At 37.3% G+C, this 22,434-nt stretch overlaps 1 protein-coding gene across 5 annotated transcripts in view; it reads right to left on the bottom strand.

Annotated features, from left to right (window-relative positions):
- Nucleotides 1-22,434, bottom strand: part of IL1RAP (interleukin 1 receptor accessory protein) — a 143,902-nt gene that overhangs the window by 13,819 nt on the left and 107,649 nt on the right. For 4 of the 5 annotated variants that reach the window (XR_009262091.1, XR_009262092.1, XM_058730838.1 and 1 more), the window contains exons 7-10: nucleotides 20,761-20,887; nucleotides 17,656-17,804; nucleotides 8,530-8,673; nucleotides 6,751-6,894 (exon numbers count right to left, since the gene is read on the bottom strand). Coding sequence is in view for 3 of the 5 variants with exons in the window: in XM_058730838.1 (XP_058586821.1) it covers nucleotides 6,751-6,894; nucleotides 8,530-8,673; nucleotides 17,656-17,804; nucleotides 20,761-20,887 (564 nt within the window). In the remaining 2 variants the exon portion in view is untranslated. Of the gene's footprint in view, nucleotides 1-946; nucleotides 4,202-6,750; nucleotides 6,895-8,529; nucleotides 8,674-17,655; nucleotides 17,805-20,760; nucleotides 20,888-22,434 lie in introns of those variants that run through there. The other variant, XM_058730840.1, reaches the window with a different exon arrangement.

The following is a 22,434-nucleotide window of genomic DNA, read 5'->3' as shown; positions in this document are numbered from 1 at the left end:
AAAAGTGGGGTGAGGTGAGCCACCTAATTGGGAAGATGAATCTGAATCCAAAAATACTTGTTTCTCCATTTATCTGTTTTTATCTTAATATATTTAAATCTGAGTTCATCCATCTATAAATGCATATAATAAGAGCAAACTTACAGGGTTAAAAATACCTATGTGTAAATATCTACATGTGGTAGACATTTGAATTAATCACTTTGGTTAAATTATTATTCACTGTCTAGTGAATGTGATATTAAACTAATGTATGGACTAATGTTAATTGATTTTGAATCAATTCTTTTTAAAAAAATTTTTTTACATTTATTTATTTTTGCTAAACAGAGAGAGAGAGAGAGAGAGAGAGAGTGCACAAGTGGGGGAGGGGCAGAGATAGAAGGAGACACAGAATCCAAAGCAGGCTCCAAGCTGTCAGCACAGACCCCAATGCGGGGCTTGAGCTCACAAACCGCAAGATCATGACCTGAGCCGAAGTTGGACGCCACCCAGGCGCCCCTAATTTGAATCAATTCTTCATGGTAACTTCATAGAATCACCTTAATATGTGGATTTACAAATGAATAATAAATTTTAAAACTTCTATTTACTTTAAAATAAACAGTGAATAAAAAAAAAAACTATTGAAATAATCTAGCCTATTGCTCTCTCTCTCTCTCTCTCTCTCTCTCTCCCGCTCTGCTATTCTTCCTCCGTCTCCACACACACACACACACACACACACACAAACCTGGTATACTAGAAGAATTCATTTTACTTAAGTTTTATTTACATGTAAAAACAATGTTGATATAAAGTTCTCATTTTTTCTCAGATTTCTCTCAGAGAAATTTAACTAATGTAACTTCTAAAATTTCTTTTTATGTGTATCATGAATTCTTCTTATTCTCATTTCTTATGACCAAACATGAAAATAAAGACAAAACACATGCACAAAATAAAATTCAAAGCTGAAAATAAATGGTTTATTTTTAAAAGAAACAAATTTACAAATCAAATGGAAAATGGAAAATACAAAAGTTTATGAATAAAATAAAAAAGATAAGATAATCTTAAAATATTAAAACCTATGGAAAGAAGTGGATAATTAGCAAGTGGAATGATGCTTTTGTTTCCCAATACAATGGAGTGTTTTTTTTTATTAGAATCCTAGGGAATCATCTAAGTTACAATGCAGAAGATAATTAAATAAATTTTATATGATTGTGTAATTAGACATTTTATATGTCATGGTTCTTTGTTAACTTGGGTGCAGAAGATCTTTGTATCATATATCTAAAACCATTAAGGTCTTTTGAAACAGTGAAGCAAAAATTGTATTTCCTCATCTACCCCAAAAATTTTGTATGGGGTATCTTCGGGGACATAAACAAAACAAAAACTATAAAACACAATTTTCTGAGAATGAGACATATCATTTAGATTTGAGATGCTTTCGATTTTTGCATTTGATAAAGTTTCATATCAAAGACCAGTATATAAATATGAAAAAGAATATCAAGAATTTTCTAGGGGTACCCAAAAGCACTTGGGATAAATATTGAATCCGAAAGTGCGGAAAGAATGCAGCGTTGGCAAGAGAATGGCCACCTGTGAGGGGACTGTCCCCCATTACCTAAAACTCATGCAGTTGACACTCAGAGCTTGTCTAGTGTCAGCTCTCTCCTGGTCTTGTGGGTGAAGGTTAACAGGAGGAGTAATTGTGGTTTGTAATAAAGAAAAGCATTAATAGACAAAAAAGATCCAAGGATGACTCTATACCATAGTTTTATAGTCAAGAATTCATGAAGTTTTTCTTTTCTTCAATTAAAAATAATACCTTTACTATAGAGAAATGATTTATTATGTACTTTAGTGCTGCAGAAGGGCACTTAAACATAGGATATAGTTTTAGAATTGGTTATCAACATAACACTGGGATAAGGGTTCCCTTAAATTATGGATTATGGTGTTTCATAGGATACTCATGCTTTGCTATAGGTATTTTATTTTCCTTTTCTCTATTACCCAACAGGCCAAGTAGAGATTTATCTCCCCAATAGCTGAATGCTGAGATTACCACAGCCTAGTCTCTAAGTGTGTGTATGTACTTATGACAAAGTAGATGATCAGTTAATTCCAGAAGTCTGGTCACTGCCTAGCAGTGACCATAGAAGCTCTGTGCCTAACAGATTCCACTGCACCCATACCAAATGTAGCAGCAGTAAGTTATTTATACTAATTTAGGGAAGGCAAGAACTAACAACAACTACTACTCTGTGAGCTATGAATTTACAAATGATGTACAGAAAACCATGATACAAAAGCACTACAGTAAAAACATAATTTAAAAACTGGACAAGAGTTCCAGTGGTTTGTAATATTGTGTCAATAGCTATTTAAAGTCACATGCTTGTGTACACATGTGTGTGCATATATATATATATACACATATACATACGTATACACACACATATATACATACATATATACACATATATAATCCATGTGTATATATATATATACAATGTAGATATACATACATTTATAACTCATGTGTTTGTGCGTGTGTGTGTGTGTGTGTGTGTATTCACCACTCTGTAAACTCTGGACTTAGTTTTCACTTTTCCAAGTCCTAGTAACAGTACAATTTTATTTAAAACAAAAAAAACAAGTTTCATGGAAGACACTGACTTGTTTAGCATGAATGTATTAACTGTACTAGTGAATAAAATATCGAAAATACTGGGTGGTCCAGTTAATTCTCTTAGAATATTAATGTTAAAAGCAACTCTCAAGGTCACTGAGTCTAACTTCCACATTTTACAATGGGAGACAGAAGCGAGTGAGGAGAAATCACTTTCCTAATATTCACATTAGCAAGGCTGAGATTAAAAGACAAATTGCTGAACACCCTGTTCTGTGCTTTTCTCACAAGCCAGCAAATGCCCTAAAAGCATTTTGCTGTTATTTCACTCTCTATTAGCACCATTAGGAGAAGCTTCCTGTCAGACTAAGCCAAGGGTGGGGCCACCTGCAAACTCTAAATGGTTGATAGGAGGTACCATAGGCAGGGGAGATGGAGTGACAAATATGGGTCGACCTACAGATATCCAGGAGTTTACTGAAATAAAAAACAAAAAACAAACAACAAAAAAAAAGTATGGTATATTTTTCAAGTTGACAAATAGGACATCAATGACCTGAGAAGGAGGACACAAGGAATGTAGTAGAAACCACAGGTGAGCCCTTTAAAACCATCATAAGGAACACTTTCAGTTATGCTGCTGCCCTGTATAGTCCTAAAGGGGTGCCCGTCTGGCCTTGAGGGCATGCTGCACAACACAATGAGCCGAAGAGCTCCTTGTCCTCAGCTAAAACAAATGTGGGCCTTCATTCTCTTTTTAACTGATGAGTAACAATGAAAAGTACTTGGAAACTCGCAATGACCTTGTTAACAGCTGAGTTATCTTTAAGGGGTCTTGAAATCCACAGCCAAAGGCTGCTCCACAACGTTAAGGTGATAAAACATGAGTGAGAAAGGGAATGGAGACGTGGAACAGGGACGGAGGAGGCAGAGAGGGGAAATTCGCATCAACTAAGTCTTTGCCTGCAAAGAACATAGTGCCATCAGACACTGGGGACGGACTGGAGGCACTGCCATTCTAAACCTTAGTATTGCCTGAGGAAGCACCACGACCAGTCATAGTCACCCTGAATTTATCCCTCCGGGGAGGCTTGAACAGAATTGTTTTCTGTCTGTGAAACAATACGTTGGGACCAAAGAAAGGGGACTCTCTTCCTTCCTGGAGTGCCCTTGGTTCTTTTTACCCATTTCGTTATTGTCCCTTTCATACATTTTTCAAGGATGCATAGGAGAGACCCTGCTCGCCACTTCTAGACCACCTGGAGCTTTTCTTCACTGGCATGGCCACCTGCAGCTGCTTCCAGAACCTGCCCTGTGGATACTTGGATTTCTCCCCTTTCCATTTAATGACCGTGAGCACCGTCTTAGCCCTCTTCAGCTCTTTCACCTTCGTCTCCTTCACCGCTTTGTACTGTACTAAAATGACGTTGATGTTGCCCCGAGAGGCCATGTTTTCTAGGCCAGCCTTGAGCTCCAGGAGGGCTTGGGTTCCCTGGAGCACGTAGTTGGGGCTTAGGACAACCAGGAGGCGTCTGCTTTTCTGAATGAAGCTCAAGGTCTCATCTGTGACAACTGAGAAAGAAAACACCATGGGGATTAGTGTTGGCCAAGAATTCCCCAAAAGCCTGGGGCTTGGGGAGCAAGTGTAGGGATCTTGGGGTAACAGCCTGGGAGTTGAGGTGAAACTTTTACCAAGAACATTTGCAACAACTTAATCCTTAGATCCACTCACTCTGTCCAATAAATGCCACACTCCTCCAAGGTACTGAAAACGATATGCACATATTCCGCCCCAAAAAAGAATTCTTAACAGGCATGAAGCCAAGTATACTTCTGTGACCTTGGTCTTCAAAAGCTTTATGAGAAATAGATGAATTGTACAGAAATCGATTTCTTCAAACCATGTGGCATGCTGCAGCCCAGTCAAATCAGCTCCTGAGCCCTTTCTCCCCAACGATACCCCATGTGGCTTCTCTCTAATGCCAGTGGGTGTTTGAAAAGATAATCATCATAGACAAAGTCATGGAAATTCATTTCTCACCAACACAGGAAAGCAAGAGTAGGAACGTTCATTTTCTGAAAGTCCCTCTCTGTTGCCAGACTCCTGCCTGACTCAGACTGGTCTATGTCCTTAGAATAGGAACTTTAAAAAGTCTAGCTAACTGAATGGCATTTTGGCTGGCATCACATTCTCAGCTCAGCCTTCTATTCTGCTCACTGCTCTGGAGTCTAAATTAGTCCCTGGATCTTTCTCCTTAAACTCCTATCATTACTATGAAACCGTGTGTTTCAGCAGCTGCTAGCTAATGTGTCTGCCTTCACTAGCAGGCAAATACTTTCTTCAGGTCAGAAAAGAAGAAGAGGAAACAGGGAAAATGGAAATTCAGTGTAATTCTATTCTGTTATCAAGGGCTCTGATTAGTTCCTGTCACTAAATTCTTGGGAATAATCCATCTCCTCCAGGCTGCTTATCTAGGATTGTATAATCCTTTACCTGGAGTTTAAATAGGAGCCAAGTCCAGGGAATACACGAGTGTTGTGGGAAGCTATTTCATGGCTTACGATACTCCCCTAAGTAGTCATTTTGCCCCTTCACCTTCAACAGGTACAGAGGCCAAGGGGAAATACCTGCAATTAAAATTCCATGTGCAGTCTGGAGGAGAATTGAGGAATAAGTAATTATGTACTTGAGGCAGTATTGCTGGAGGCAGGCCATGTATACGCATGGAAGGAGACCCAGAGGCAAAGAGGAAGAAGAGTGGCAGAGAGGATGTGGCTCACAAGGACCCACCATCAAAGCAAGATGCAAGAATAACTGTGGAATTTGAATCCTTCAAAGGATCGTCAACCCCTACTGGCGGGCCATTGTTATACTGTATACCTCTATATAACTTTTCACCAAGTGATCAGTATTTGTTGAATGGCAGAATGAATGAATAAATGGATGAATAAGTGATTTAGGACTTTAAGTCTTAAAATGAGTGGAATTTGTCCTTTAGCTATTCAGTCGAGTCATCATTTCCTGGCAAAATGATCCTGAGAGACACATCAGCTGCAGAACACAAGCATGATGGACTTCTAGGTGATGGCAGGAGATAAAGTAAGTGGTCCAGCTAATGCAAGATGAGCGTAAACATTTAAGTCTACTTTATATCTCCATTATCCATATAATAGTTTCAAAAACATCTCAAATGGCTAACATAAACAGGATTTTAGGGGAGGAAAATCAGTTTGTTGTACTGAAGATCAGACACATTACATGCATTGCAACAGTACAAAGTTTAACGGAGGGTTTAGGAATGCCATTATGTATTTATTAAAACAGACTCAAATGGACTGTCACTTTGTATGTTACTGGGTGGATCTGAAAATTAGGGATGTACTTTTCCTTGAAAGCATTCAGCAATTCAAGTTTCTTTTTTTTTTTTTAACTACTAGAATATACTGGCCTTTGTAAAATTTTAAACTACATCTCAAATGTATAAGCTGATAGAAAGGAAGAAACAGACCTAAGAAAAAGGGGAATATGAATAGCATTGGCTTGCTAGAAAGCAAAAGTGAAGAAAAGGAAATTAGCAAATACCACAGAGAAAATATTCTGATTATTATGAGTGAGTACTATAAAGAGAGATTCCATGCACTCTTTTCACAAACTCATTGTTAGTAAAATCAAGTACACCTCAGCCTTTGTAAAAATGTTGTTTAAACTCAGTGTTTGTAAAATCAAAAAACAAAAAACAAAAACAAAAACAAAACACTCTAGGGAAACTAATGCAGATTTGCTTAAACCTTCTACATATCTAAACATGTGTAAGCAGAGCATTTAAAACTGAGGTATTTAATAGAGTTCTAATCCACTGTGCCTCCACACTTTTCTGACACTGAGTTCTTAAAACTTACAAGAGGAACTATTTTACAACCATAAATGGCACTTGAGTAATCTACAACTCACAATGTAATTTTATTCCTAAAGAAGTCTCTATTACATCAAACAATTGGATGTTAAATATCCAAAGATGCCAACATAGAGCTCTGCCATGTCTCTCACACCTGACCCCAAACTAAGGGTTCCCTTTGCCATTCAGAGGGTGGCATCACTTGTACTCATGTGAGATACCTACTTCCCCCAGGCAGACTGTCACGGTCAAAGATGCACAGCTTGTATCCAAATTCATTCTCCAAAACTCCACGGAGGGTCAGTAACACAAACTCTTCTTCCTCAGCATTCCTTGCGTAAGATACATAAATATCATATTCTTTCCCATCTGGCAAAAGGAAGAGAGATCGAATATAAATTAGAAGAGTTTCTCAGTAGTATTGCATTTTTTTTCTTGAATCAAACTTTTGCATACTAGACATTTTTCCTTTTTTTTTTTTTTTTTTACTGTATGAATTATCTGACAGATTTCATGTGATTTCCCACCTGTGACAGGTCTCCAGGCAAAATGACTATTTTAAGGTGTAATTACAAATTTTGTCTGATGTGTATACTACTCTCATATCACTAAGTTTAGTTTTTATAGTGGAGAATAAATGAGATTTGGCTCATTTGACAATGAATTAACACAATCAGGAGGCAAATAGTCAATCATAGATACTGGCAATGAATACCATACAGAAAATTTACAGTTCCTGTCCTAGTTTGTCACTCACTGATATATTAGAATTATAAATTGAGCAAAACTTTCAGAAAGTGTCTAAATTATTTATACATGAAAATAACCACAATTAAAAATATACTTTGATTTGGGGCACCTGGGTGGCTCAGTTGGTTAAACATCTGACTCGATCTCGGCTCAGGTCATGATCTCATAGTTCGTGAGTTCAAGCCCCTCTGTCAGCACAGAGCCCGCTTGGAATTCTCTCTCAACCTCTCTCTCTCTCTCTCTCTCTCTCTCTCTCTCTCTCTCTCTCATTGCCCTCTCCTCCCCACCTCAAAAATAAATAAATATTGAAATATATATATATACATATATGTACATATATGTGTGTATATATATATGTGTGTGTGTGTGTGTGTGTATATATATATATATATATATACTTAGATTCAATAAACCCATCTTTCCCAAAGTTGCCTGATTATAAACATCACCTCTCAGTAAAAATACAGGTTCTGTGTCTCTTCCACAAACCTACCGAATGAAAATCTTCATGGGATGAGTCTAAGAATCACTATGTTTCATTGTTCCATGCCTGTCACCAGGCAAATGTGCACTAGTGCAGTGCTTCTAAGACTTTAATGTGCACCTGAATCATTTGGGAATATTGTTAAAATGTAGATCCTGACTCAGAATAGGGGTTAGCTTAATAGCCTCCTTTTATCAGGCTCCCATGTGATGCTGATGTTGCTGGTGCATGGACCACCTTTAAGTACAAAGAGTGGACCTACACTGTCCAGTTATAGGAGACACAGCTACACGTAGCTACCGGACGCTTGAAATGCAACTGGTCTGAACTGGGATATGCTGTAAAATTTAAAACACAACGCATGCCAAATTTTGACATTTTGACCACAAAAAAATAAGATTAAAATATCACCATCAGCTTTTAAGTATTAATTATATGCTAAAATAATAGTATTTTGAGTATATTGGGTTAAATAAGGTATATTATTAAAATAATTTTCACTTTCTTTTTACTTTTCCTACTGTGACCGCTAGAAAATATTAAATTACATATGTGGCTTGCATTATATTTCTATTTGGACAGGCTAACCTAGACTAAACACATATTGAGCCAAGGAAGCAAAATAATATACATTAGAAAGATTTTCAATAGTAAGGGCCGAAACAAAAGATAGTTAGATTAAATCTCCCAGTTATTCTAGCTTTTATCAAGTCAACATGCTTTCTAAAAAGGACAGTTGAAGGTATTTACATCTAACGTTCATTACTCACCTAAAATGGTTTCATCTGTTCCAAAATGAGCCCGGTAAAATAAGACCATCTCCAGCCAGTAAACGTGGTAAACAACAATGAGGATCACTACCAGCAGCACTGTGGCTCCAAAACCACATGCTAATTCCACTGTGTATCTTGGAGCTATCAATGGAGTGAACAACAGAGAAACAATTGATTTTTACGTGGTGATCACGCTGGCCTGGCATCCTGCAAATAGTTGGGTAAGCCAAGCAGCTGAGCCATGCTCCTGACTTGTACGTGTGAACAAGCAGAGATAACGTGATAGGGATTAAGCACTAGGTTTTAATGCCAGACTGTGTCATAGTTCTCTTTTTGTTTCCAGCACCTGACACAGGCGTTCTTAACCATTAGGTGACTTGAGGGGACTTTGATGTTACATAAATTAATACACATTAATGGCATATAAAGAGTATATTGTATTCATTTTAGCATTGGGCAGGATTTAGAAGGTCATCTCATTCAGTGCACAATCTGATAAGTGAATCTCCTTAAAAATATTTTTGAAAAGTGTGATTCCATCTTCCATTTGTCCATTTTGGGGATGGACTCCTTATTACTACCTAGGCAAGACCATGAAACTGATAGAATTTTAATTGTTGGAGGAGCAGTTGGATTGAGTGAAAATCTTAATGTGTTTCCATTAGTCTTAATTCCATTTTCTTTTCAGTGCCATTGGAAGAAATTTAATTACCTTTCCTATAAATTCAGAAAAAAAGCCTCAAAAATCTTATTTTCACTGGGCAGAAACAGAGGAATCTAGCAAATGCTAAGTATGCTTGGCTTTGAAAGTATCTCTCAGGTTTATAGTTCTAGGATACACATTCTGAAGATTAACTTGTAATATCCAGGCATGGACAGATTCCCACCTAATCCGTTTACTTTTATATGATAGGCGTTTTAGCAGTTTCTTTGGAATTATCAGAAATAGAATAAGATGATTCCTGGCTTCCTAGAAACTAGATACGTATTAATTCAGCCCTGTAAACAAGGTCTCTTATGATGAAACCACCAGCCACTCATCTCATTTACCATGGCCTTTTCTTCAAAAACATCAGGAAGATTTAGCTCTATGTCTTTGCTCATGCTGGGACTTCTGGCGAGAATAATCCTTTCTCTTTCTTTAGTTTTCAAGCCCATGCTCCAATGTCATTATTTCGTATAGGCTTTCCTAGAATAAAACTCGTCTTGCACCTGACATCTGCCTGGCAGCAATTTCAACTCTTCTCAATGTTTATAATTGTATTAGAGCATTTGTGTTATATTTTAATTTGTCTACAAGCTTGCTTCTCTACTCTGTCTTGCTTCCCACTAAACTATACTTTTGTTGTCTTCTAGGTAAAGACGATGTCTTCTTCATCCATCCTATCCCTAGAACACAGAGGATCCCAATGAACATTTCCTGATATAACACCATATACTTCTGGGATATTTAAAAGAAATCTAGTCCTCCAATATCAGCAACTTCATTTGGTTGCCTTATTAGCTTGTGATAATGAAGCCTAAGTGTTTGAAGAGGGAATAGAATAGTTGGATCTGAAGCACAAGTGGCTTAAATTGTGTATTAGTTGACTTGACAATTACTTATTACCATCTATTATTTGCCAGATGCTGTTGCAGACACGATGGTGGATAAGACCAAAAGGATTTCTGCCTTCTTAGAGTTAACATTCTACTGCAAGGAAATAAATAATAAGACAACTAATGTTAGGTAGTGATCAGTGCTATAAAGGAAATAAACCAGGGTAATGTGACAGAGGTGACCGAGAGGCTGGGCTGGGCAGGAGAGGTGTATCAGGCCAGGTAGTGAGAAAAGGCTTCTTTGATCGCCTGAACATCATGTTAAGTGCTTGCCAAGGTGAGGCACAGAGGAATTTTGTTCAAAGCTGGGACTGTTATCTAGGCTCCCTGATTCCAAAGTCCAGAGATCTTTGGAGAGCTCTGCCATGAAGTTTAATTATTGATCATACACTAGTGGAAAAATCCCTTTTAAAACAGGTATCTATCCTACTGGGGAAATGGTAAGCAGCCTGGAGCTGAGCCTGAAGTTCTCTAATTAAAGGGCAGATCTTAGAGTTTTAAGTTCATTATCCTAAACTTGGGATGCTTATCCTATCTCAGAGATAGTATAGAACTCCGCAGTGCAGAATTATTACCAGTTATTCTTGTTCTCATTCCATGAATAATGATGTTTAAAATAAGAAAACTCCATCATCAAATGTCAAAAGCTATGTCGGTGCAGTTGTTGAGAATTTGCTAAGATCAATTTGGGTAGCTGGCGTGAAAATTGCTGTGTCCTTGGTATTTCTGAGCACACGTTATGTTAACAGCACACTGGGGTAATTCCCATTGTCATCTTCATTATTTGCTCAGTTATTCTTGCTCCTCTGGCTGGACATTTTGTAATTGTGAAAAAAAAGAGGTCAGTGAATGCACTTACCTGAAATGGATTAAGAAATATATATTTATGTATATCAATAGATATCTTGCCTAATGATCAAGAGGTCAATTACCTTCATGAATTTCCCTCTGCCACATTTATTTTACTACTGCTTCTTTTCTTTCCTTCATTTTTTGTGGGGATTTTTAATTTGGTTTTGGGTCATTGAATTACATGTGTCATATTTATAGATCGCATTTTGTGGGGCCATATTGATGATATCAAGAAGTTCCTAATGCTATTTAACTAATTGAACTCTTAAGATAAATAATCCACAGGGCTGAATTTCTAAGTAGCTTAAACCACATGCAGGAAATGTTCTAAAAAGCTTTCCTATAAAGCTTTGCTGGCTTGCAGGGAAAGGGTGACCCTCAGCCCACATTTTCTGTCTGCCCCAGCTGGACCTCTGATGTTTTGGCATAAAGATTTTACTGTGATGCAATCCCAGACAAAAGGGTTTCCAATCAGGAAAGAGTGATGCAATTTGACCAAACTGGACTTCTAAACCGCGTCTCTCTTTGATCTCACTTATAATTGATTTAGGATATTGCCAAATTTAGCCACTTGCTCTGCTGTTACTCCCTGAATCAGAATTCCCTCCACTCCTTTTGCAGTTCTACAGTAATAACAGGTTCCAAAGCTCACATTTCCAGCTACTGCCCTGAGTTAAACTAATCCAGGACTTTAGCTCCAGTCTTTTACCCTGTTTCAAGCTCTTGATCTACAATTTTGTTTCTCCTTGGAAACCTAACTTATTATTTTTAACTTTATTAGTTGGGGCCTTGCTATCCACTGAGTCTCCCAGCCCAACAGCTTCTCGGACTCCCAGGTATTCCCTGCCACAGAACCTGTGTGTTCTTTGCTAAACTGCTGAGACTTCTTGACAATTTTGGGAACCATGTAATGACAATTTCCCTGAATTACAAACTATTAGAATGCTTTGTCTATATGATAGTAAACCAGAGACGTATAACTGAATTAACTTGCAGACCTGCTTTGTTTGACTACCATAGTGCGGTAAAATTTGTGCATTTGGCCTTAGAGAAGCAATTGACATTGGGATAGCCTCCTCTCCATAATATTTACAATGACAGTTTTTTCTAAGGTGGATAAGTGGCAGTTGATCTGTGTGTGATCTGTGGGAGAAAGGACACAACAACGTTGAGCCCCACCATCACCCTAGTTTTTTGCCTGAAGGCACTTTTATTTATTTTTTTTTTATTTAAAAATTTTTTTTTTCAACTTTTTAAATTTATTTTTGGGACAGAGAGAGACAGAGCATGAACGGGGGAGGGGCAGAGAGAGAGGGAGACACAGAATCGGAAACAGGCTCCAGGCTCCGAGCCATCAGCCCAGAGCCTGACGCGGGGCTCGAACTCACGGACCGCGAGATCGTGACCCGGCTGAAGTCGGACGCTTAACCGACTGCGCCACCCAGGCGCCCCCTGAAGGCACTTTTAGACTGTGGCATAGAAAGGGGAAAACCAAAAAGAAGTACAGTCATCACAGTGAGCTAAGGAGACAGAAATCAGAATTCAGAACTATTGACTTAGGGTGAATTTACAAGCCTGGGCAAAGAGGGAAGAAAACTGTGTAGAAAAAGAGCTCTATAAATCTGCAAGGGGTGACCTCAAGTTTTTGGAAAAATATAAAGCTTTGCATTGGTCGATGACACTTCACAAGATCAGGCAAAGAACAGTTACTAGTGAAAGGAAAGCTACCAGGAAGGGGACAACTGCTAGGAAACTGGGAATTGAACAACTGTAGGTGCGCATGCAGGACTGGGGCACTTAAGACTGGAGTGAAGAAGCTTTGGGTAGCTACCCATGTGTTAAGCAGAGACCCCAGTCTAGATAAATCCAATCTGGCCTTAAAGAAAAGGTTATTTTTTTCAGATGTAAGGTCCTGCAAAGATAAGGAGGACTCTTAAAAAAAAAAAAAAAAAGCTGTTAGACAAGTAAATTAACTACCTGTGAGAAAAAAGACAACACTCACTTTAAAAACTCAGACACTCAATGATGCGGCATACATAACGGCCAGCATATGATTAAAAAACGAATAAAAAGCAAGAAAAGACCCATAATCACAAGAAAAATCAGCCAATAAAAAAAGAAACAGAATCAAAATTGACAAATACGATGGAATTAGCAAATTAGCACTTAAAATGAGTATTATCAATATTCCTGTTGAATTTAAAAAAAGATGACAAAACAGATGAATGTAGGGGAAAGGAAGGAGAAATAGAAAAACAAACAAGGAGGCAAACCATAAGAGATTCTTCAATACAGAGAACAAACTGAAGGTTACTAGAGGGGAGGTGGGTGGGGGATGGGCTAAATGGGTGATGGGTATTAAGAAGGGCACTTGTTGGGGTGAGCACTGAGTGTTGTATGTAGGTGATGAATCACTAAATTCCTCTCCTGAAACCAATACTACACTGTATATTAACTCACTTAAACTTAAATAAGATCTTGGAAGAAAAAAAAAAAAAAAGAACTAAAAAATATCAATAGGGGTATTTTTATGGAGAAATGGAAATCCAAACACTGAAAAATACAATTCTGAAATTTAAAATTCTTCAGATTAAACATCAAAAAATAAATGATTAGTGGAAACTAGAAACTACCCACATTGAAACACAGGAAAGGATAAAATAAAAATGAGAATCTCAGTCATCTGTGGGACAACCCCAAGTGGTCTATACTAAATTTAACAGAGCTATTAGAAGAAAAGGAAAGAATGAATGAATGAAAAAGTGAGCAAAACATATTTAAAGAAATAATGGCTAAATTTTTCAAATTAAATTAAAAACATAAACTTATGGAACCAAGAAGTTTAGAAAAATTTTTTAAATGTTTATCTTTGAAAGAGAGAGAGAGGAGAGGGAGAGAGAGAGAGAGAGGGAGAATGTGAGCGGGGAGGGGCAGAGAGAGAGAAAGACAGACATAGAATCTCAAGCAGGCTACAGGCTATGAGCTGTCAGCACAGAGCCCAACATGGGGCTCAAACTCAAGAACTACAAGATCATGACCTGAGCCAAAGTCGGACACTTAAATGACTAAGCCACACAGGCGCCGCGGAACCAAGGAGTTTAAAGAACCCTAACTAAGATGCATTCAAATAAAACCACACCAAGAATTTGTTAAATTTCAATAGATACTCATTATATAGATATAGAAGATTACTCTCTCACACAGATAAAAGCCAGCTACAAAAAACCACCTATAAATAACATCATATTTAACACATAAAAACTGAATGCATGTCCTCTAAGAAAAATGCCAAGTATGGTCACTCTGATAACTTCTACTGTTCATGGTACTGGAGGTGCAAGAGAGTGACAGAGGAAGAAGGAAGTCAAAGGCATAAAGTTTGGAAAGGAAGGAGTAAAAGTATGTTTATATCTTGTAAACATGATCAAGTGTATAGAAAATGCTAAGGAACCTAAAAAACAAAATAAACAGAAACCCTATTTAATCAGTGAATTTGGAAGTCAGAATACCAAGATCAATACATAAAAATCAATGAACTCATTTCTATTTCCTATCAATGAGCAACTGAAAAGTGAAATTTTCAAAATACCATTACAATAGCAACACAAAACATTTAGGGGTAAATTTAACATGTGTGTAAGACCTGTACACATAAAACCAAAAATTAAAAAAAAAGCTGAGAAAAACCAATGATAACTAAATAAATTGAAAGGCACATAATGTTCATGGATTGGAAATGTCAATACTGTAAAGATTTCAATTCCCTCCAAATTGGTTTACAAATTTAATACAATTCTAATCAAATCCCAGCAGGCTCTAACATAGAAATTCACAAGATAATACTAAAATCTATAGAAAAATATCGTTTTCAGAAATAGGTAAACTCTTTGAAAAGAAAAAAGGAGGAAGACAACAGTTTCTGACTTCATCACTTACGGTGTGGAGCTTGATTGGGATTCTCTCCCTCCTTCCCTATCTCTCTCTCTCTCTCTCTGTCCCTCCCCAGCTTACAGGTATAGTGCTCTCTCTCTCTCTCTCTCTCTCAAAATAAGTAAGAACATTTTTTAAAAAGGAAGACTTTAAAAATAAGTGCTCAACATCATTAGTATCTGAAATGCAAATTAAAAAATATAGTGTGATACCAGTACCCATTTACTAGCATGGCTAAAATTGAAAACTCTGACAACTTCAAAAGGTGGTAAGAATATATGTAGAACATGGGAATTTATATTCATTGCTAGTGGAAGTATAAAATAGTACAACCTCTTTGGAAATAGTTTTGGCAGTTTCTCATAAAGTTCAACACACATCTAGCCTTAGCTCCCACCTGTCTCCTCTGTAAAACAACTGCATGTTTAACATGGTTACGTTAGCTGTGTCTCCTTTAATACTTTGCTGTAACCAACTAGATGAAATTGTGCCATCCAAAGAGCTATTAGGTCCAAAGACCTACCCAAGTAAATTCTTATTTGGAGCCCTTCCTGTCATCTTTTTGAAGAAAGACATAGAATGCTTTGTCAACGAATCCAGAGGGATCCTTATGTATAATGTATTAATATGAGCTCAGGTATCACCACTGAATTGCAGCATTGCCTGGTCCAGAACAGAAGCCAAGTAACAAACACACACCTCTGGTACCACGAGATGTACGCAGACCAGACTAGATTATCTGTAATACTGATGTAATATCAGCACAGATCTTCCAGTCTAGTGGACATACTTGTCCTTTCACATCCCTGATACCATTCATACATAACCATTCAGAGCATGGCTTTCTGTGGACAGGAGCTACTCATGTACCTCTGGCAGGCCGACTTCTGCATCACTCCTAGACTAAACATGATTTTAATTGACTGTTTAATCCTCTCTGACAATAAGTAATTAATTTATGTTATCCCCTATAATTATTTCCCAAAATGCTTGCTTCAGAAAATGAGTCCCACAAAATGCTCCATTCTCCAGGAATCTGAAGTCAAATATATTTGAAAAATATATTTGCCTCCTATATTCCAACTCCCTGCAGATATTCATACTAAATGTTAACACATGAAAGACTCTCAGGGGCCCTTGACTAAAGTAACTTGATTGATTTTGTTTAATCTAGAGTTTAAAGATACTTTATGTATTATAAAAGCCTTTGTCAAATAACACCTGTGAAAATTTTGTGGAAATAAGTAGACTTAACATTTGTTGAGCATTTAATATATTTGTATAAAAGCAAGTAATTGTGCTGAGTGCTTTAAACGACCTTATAAGAGAGTGGTATCATCTGCCTAGTTTAAATATAAAGAAATGGAAGGTCAGAGAGGTTAAGTGATTTTTTGCAAGGTTACGGAGTTAGGATGCTCAGAAACCAGGATTCCAACACAGGCCCTCTGAGTTTAGAGTACAAATATTGAATTGCAGTACTATAAAGAGTCCCAGTAGTGTTCTTAGGAACGAACTTTGGGAAACTGCCTTATATTATCTGGTTGAGTCTTGTTGTTTTTACACTGGCTTCTGAGGTGCTGAAGCAATGAACTATCCAGAACCAATCCACTAAGACTTAAGTGCCATATATACTCCAGGACTTTGCTTTTTACTTTCTAGATTGTAATGGAATGTTAAGGTGAAATTTGTTTTTGCATCAGCTTTAAAAAAAGGTTTAAATCCCATTGCAAAATGTAAGAATTATGTATTAACTTCTTTTTTGTTGTTTTTTTACTTTTGGTATACATATTATAGGAGACTAGAATCCGCAATGATTCTGAATGACATGACTGCACATGTGATGAATCATCATGATCTTTCTCTAGATCACTGAAAAACATTCTTGAAGGCATTAATTGTCTGAGGTTCTGTGTTAGGTGAGAGACCCAAAGATAGTTTTAGACACACTCTGTTTCGGTAGCAACAGCTCACACAAAAGAGCTTTATCATTTTTATTTATTATAGAAGAAATTAGTAATAGCAACATAGAAATCCTTTTACATATTTTAAGTCATTGTTTAAATAATTTTCATTTTAGCAATTGTGGCTAGTGGTATATTATAAACCTGCTTGAATGCTGTTACATAATATTTAAAATGATCATTTTAAAATTATATTTTTGAGAAGAAATATTTTATATCTTACTTAACTACTTGAATATAATTAGATGGTTGCTATTTATAATGTTTCATTATTATAGATAATGCTTCTAAGAATAGCGATGGGTACATAATTCTCTTTCTGTTATTTGTGCAGGAAAAATTCCAAAAGTATTAAGTCATATGATATGGTCATTTTTATGACCCTTGAACTCTGCCATCAATGGTTTCTAAAAGGGTCTTTACAATTCACCACAAAATGTAACCCTACCAGTTTTATTATATCTTTGGTAGTTTTAAATATTTTATTTTTCATTTTTCATGACTGTATTGATATAAAATTATACCTCCTTTTAATAATCATATGGATTTTTTAAGCCACACTTGGGCACTAAGTTACTAAGAGTATAAGAATTAATATTTTGAGTATCTTCACATAGATGGATATTTTCTTTCAAGATTTTTCAATTCATCTCTGATTCCTTACTATATGCCAGATGTGCTAGGTGCTGGAGCACTGTCTTCTCAATTTTTCTTTTTTTCCTTATTCACCACAATGTTACGTTTGGAGTTCACAGACTCATCTGCTGAGTGCATCCATTACCTTTCTGTTTCACCTTGGCTGGTTTGTCAACCTCCCCTTTGGCATTTCTAGCATGACAGACATAGTTGCGCTTGAGATCCTCAGCAGTAACTTTTTTGATGCTCAAAACCTGAGTTCTCGTTTCATCTTCTGTTGTAGTCAAACTTATACTAGAAATAGGGGAAAGAAAATCAAAGCATGAGCAAGGCTGCAGGGCCATGTGCTGTGTGTGAATCAGACAAGTAGACAACCACAGAGCCCCTAGATGAAGGCAGACAGAATGCCCTTAGGCTGTGTTGCCCGTGATCCAATGGTTACAAAGAAAGAATAACTTCTAGATTCCAATACCATTCTTTTTTTTTTTAAGTTTATCTATTTATTTTGAGAAAGAGAGAGGGAAAGAGAAAGAGAGGGGAGAGAGAGAGAGAGAGAGAGAGAGAGAGAGAGAGAGAGAATGCATGTGAGTGGGAGAGGGGCAGAGAGAGAGAGAGAGAGAGAGGGAGAGAAAGAATTTCAAGCATGGAGCCCAACACAGGGCTGGATCCCACAAACCATGAGATCATGACCTGAGCTGCAACCAAGAGTTGGATGCTTACCTGATTAAGCCACCCAGGTGCCCCTCCAATAGCAGTCCTTACATTTTATACCACACACAATCCCAGTATCTAGATCAAATCTCTTTGTTGGTTTCTCTTCAAAGCAAAATGTCTCCTTACAAATTTATGAGACAGGATTCTGTATCAGAGTAGAAAGAAGCTTCTGAGGCCAGATCCATTTGGGGTTTGATCCAATCTCTGTCACTTACTGGCTATATACTTTCAGCACAGTAAGTAATCTTTAAAAGTCTTGCATTCCTTCTTTGAAAGAGGTAAATAGCAATGCCTACACAGTGTATTACATGTATTAACTTACTCAAGAGCCGTGAGGATTGAGTATGTCAATGCGTAAGTATGAGAACAACGCTAAATAAATATACATATAGGCTATTATTACCATACACAGCAATAGTTCATATGTTTGAATTCATGGATTCCCAAAGCTTGAGTTTTGAACACAGGTAGAATATTTTAGTCAAAATGCTGAAAGCCCATGGGTTCAATCTTAACATATTAAAGGAAGAAACTTCTCAAAGCAAGTAAGCTTTATGAAAAATAAATACCTCTCAATCTCCATGTCGGAGATCAAGTGCTTTGGGTCCAAGATCAAGATCTAAAATCCCTGGGAACTACTTGCTACGAAGAGAAAACAAAATCTCTCTCTTATGGCTGACATCCAGGTTCTCCTTCCAATAAGGCTTACCATCAGTCATGAGAACCTGGTCAAAGCTTATGATGAGTTTAGCCTAAACTCAACTGCACTGCTCCACCAGGAACACTGAGCTGTGCTGAAATCGCAGCAAGGAAGAACATCATGACTTTCATTATCATTCATTCATTATTATTATGAGGATAGAAAGCACAATGTTCAGAATTCCTGAAATGATCAGTACTCTCCCTTTGTGCCTCCAGCTACATCTTTAATCAGTTCCTGCTGAAAAAACTGCTCTAATTTCAGGAGGCTCCTTCTGTACCTTTAAATATGCTCTGCTTTCTAACATCCAGCCATTGCACATGATGTTCCTCTTACCAGGAACATTCTTTCTATTTCTTTACCTGGGTTATTTCTACTCATCCTTCAAATCTTTATGTAGGTACTATACCATCTGAGAAGCACTGCCTAATCCTCCAAAATGGACTGGAATCCTTAACTGAAGCTTCTGATAACCTCTAATACTTTCCAATCACTACATTTATCACAATTATTGAAATTTCTGCTCTATCACTCTTACTCTGATAAAATCTACTCAGTTAGGGACTATCTTGCATAGCACCTGCTGTAATGTAGACATTTTGTAACTTCTGCACAAAGTCTGACTTTACTACTAGGAAAGACATATCTTTTGATTTCTAGAAGTTCAAGTAGCCAAAGATCTATTTGCACATCACGTTAAGGCCTGAGGTTTTAGAACTACTTTGTCATGTAGTTGGTCAGCTGCTGATTTTTATTTATTATTGTTCTGAACCAATTGTTATCTTGCAATTGTCTGCTTCATTTCCAGAAGAATCTTTTTTCAAAGACCCGTATTTTCCTTCCTGCCAACCCTATGTCCTTAAAAAAAAATTATATTTATCTAGAATTAAAATGAGGGTGCCTGGGTGGCTTAGTCTGACTTTGGCTCAGGTCATGATGAGTTTGAGCTCCACATCAGGTTCTCTGCTGTCAGCTTAGAGCCTGCTTTGGATCCTCAGTCTCCCTCTCTCTTTGTCCCTCCCCCACTCATGCTCTCTCTCTAAAACACAAACATTAAAACAAAAAAAAAAAAAGATAAATAAAATGACTCAGCTTGTTAAAAATAAAATTTAAAGAATGTATTTAGTCAGTATTTTAAAAAATGATTATCAATTATAAAGGTGATATGCATGCTATGTGAGATAAGAATGAGGAGGAAGAAGAAAGGAAATGTATGCTTATTGCAAGACAGGAAACACACAATTTAGCTGAGGCACAAATACAGAGGCCTAGACTCCAGACTTGAGAAAGAAAAGAACAGGGCCACACTGACCAGCTTACACGTATCCAGGGCCCTATATTGTAGTTTTTCATGCATGTGGGCTACACATCCCATCTATTCTGAAGGGAGAATCATGAATGTGTGATTATCAGAAGGTATCTGGGTCTTGAGTTGCAAATCCAGGAATTCTGCTTTGGAATGCAGCCACTAAAGACTTGAAAATCTTGCTGATTTTTGGTAATGATGGGCAAAAGTCAGGGTTGTTACTTTTTTTTTTTTTCCAACGTTTTTTATTTATTTTTGGGACAGAGAGAGACAGAGCATGAACGGGGGAGGGGCAGAGAGAGAGGGAGACACAGAATCGGAAACAGGTTCCAGGCTCCGAGCCATCAGCCCAGAGCCTGACGCGCGGCTCGAACTCACGGACCGCGAGATCGTGACCTGGCTGAAATCGGACGCCTAACCGACTGCGCCACCCAGGCGCCCCAGGGTTGTTACTTTCAATGATTAGTATATACCCAAGGGCATTAGACTGAGGACAAGTGTTGGTCACCCCTTGTCTGAGCCAACAATACCTTTCATTGACAGTTACATCAATATTGGTGTCGTCCGGCTTTTTTCCATCAATGGTCCACCAAACCTCATTGTGGGCATCCTTCAGGAAAGTAAAATAGACTGTACAAGGGATGAGTAGCTCCTCACCTAAAATAACAAGTTAACCCATCAGGGTGTACCCTTCACATGGCTATAATGGTTCCACTCTGTGATTAATCAGAAGCTATAAAAGTGTACTTAAAACTCTACTTCTAAGTAGTTTTCAAGTGGCCTGTCATAGTAATGTACCATACTTCATTACAAAATAAACAAACCAAGAAAAAAGGTGGAGCAGCTTTATACCAAATTTCCAGAATGACCATTTTTTATACAATCCATGTACATTCTACCAAAACAGTATTTGTTCAAAGAGGCTCTGTCAACATACTTGGAGCCCTAAACTTCCATGGACTACTCTTATCCTTTATTTCCCTCATAAACAGTGACTGAGGAGAGGTTCTCCAGATTGTTGGAGCTTGGCCCAGAAAACACAGGGTAATGCCAATGCTGAGAGGCAGGTCAGATCTGGCTATAAGGGTGCAGTCAATAAGTTTAAATATCATTTACATATATATTTATATATAGTGAATATTATATGTAGTTAATATATATAGTGAATATTTATATATTTATAAATATTAGTATTTATGAATAACATTCTCTGCTATCTTTCCAAGATGGAACATGAGGTCAGGGGGATCCGTAGGCAGAAAAATGATAATAATGAGACAAAGAGCAGCAGCATACTTACTAAGACCTTTATATAATTTGCTGTGATAAATATTTATATTTATTAGTGGTCTCATTTAATTTTAATAAGATACTATGGGGTATTATTAAAATCCACCTTTTATAGATGTGCAAACTAATGCTTAAAGATGTTAAATGCCATTCCTAGATGAAATTGTTAATAAGTGGCAGACCAGAATTTGACCCAGAATGACTTCCATTCCAGCTTACCCAGGACAGCTCTGTTCTATGCCTGCTTTCCTAGTTAGTTATTGATATCAGCTGCTTGCACTCTCAGAAAGTGTGCAGGTTGAGATGACAAATTATATTGTCATCCAAATTTGAACTCAGGTATGTCTCACTGAGTGGTCCTACTCCATCCCTTCCTCTAAGATGCATGGTTCTTACGCCTTCCCCTTCAGTTTCTATATTAATATGCAGGAAGGAAACATGAACATAGATTTTGCAATCATACGGTAGGTAGAGGTAGATGAAACACACTAGATCATTCGTAAGGGTTCACCTGAGAGCAGGAAGAATGTACATATTACTATACAAAGCCACTGAGAATTTTGGGAAATGTGGTCCATTTGGGGTTGGCGGACCTCTTAGTGTGTTCTTTGTTTGTTTGTTTGTTTTACAGGCAGCTCACTATTTGAAACTTAATCTTAATTTTAGGAGGGCATCATTGTTTTCTACCTACATTTGATCACAACCTCTGCTATCTTTAGTAGATTTTAAAAATATGTTCTTTTATACCTTTCATTGGGTTTGGAGGGAATTTATTATAAAGGATACAATATAGAAACTCTTAAAATTTTCTATGGTTTTCAGTTTAACTGTGGGAGGCTTTGAGCCAGAAGAATAACAAATTATGCCTTATTCGGTTGGTCACAGAAGATTTTTGTCCAGAATGGAAAATTATG

Source organism: Neofelis nebulosa, chromosome 5 (assembly GCF_028018385.1).
Source record: "Neofelis nebulosa isolate mNeoNeb1 chromosome 5, mNeoNeb1.pri, whole genome shotgun sequence".
NCBI classification, from domain to species: domain Eukaryota; kingdom Metazoa; phylum Chordata; class Mammalia; order Carnivora; family Felidae; genus Neofelis; species Neofelis nebulosa.
Note: the sequence above shows the minus strand (reverse complement) of the source record. Positions and strands in the feature narration are given on the sequence as shown.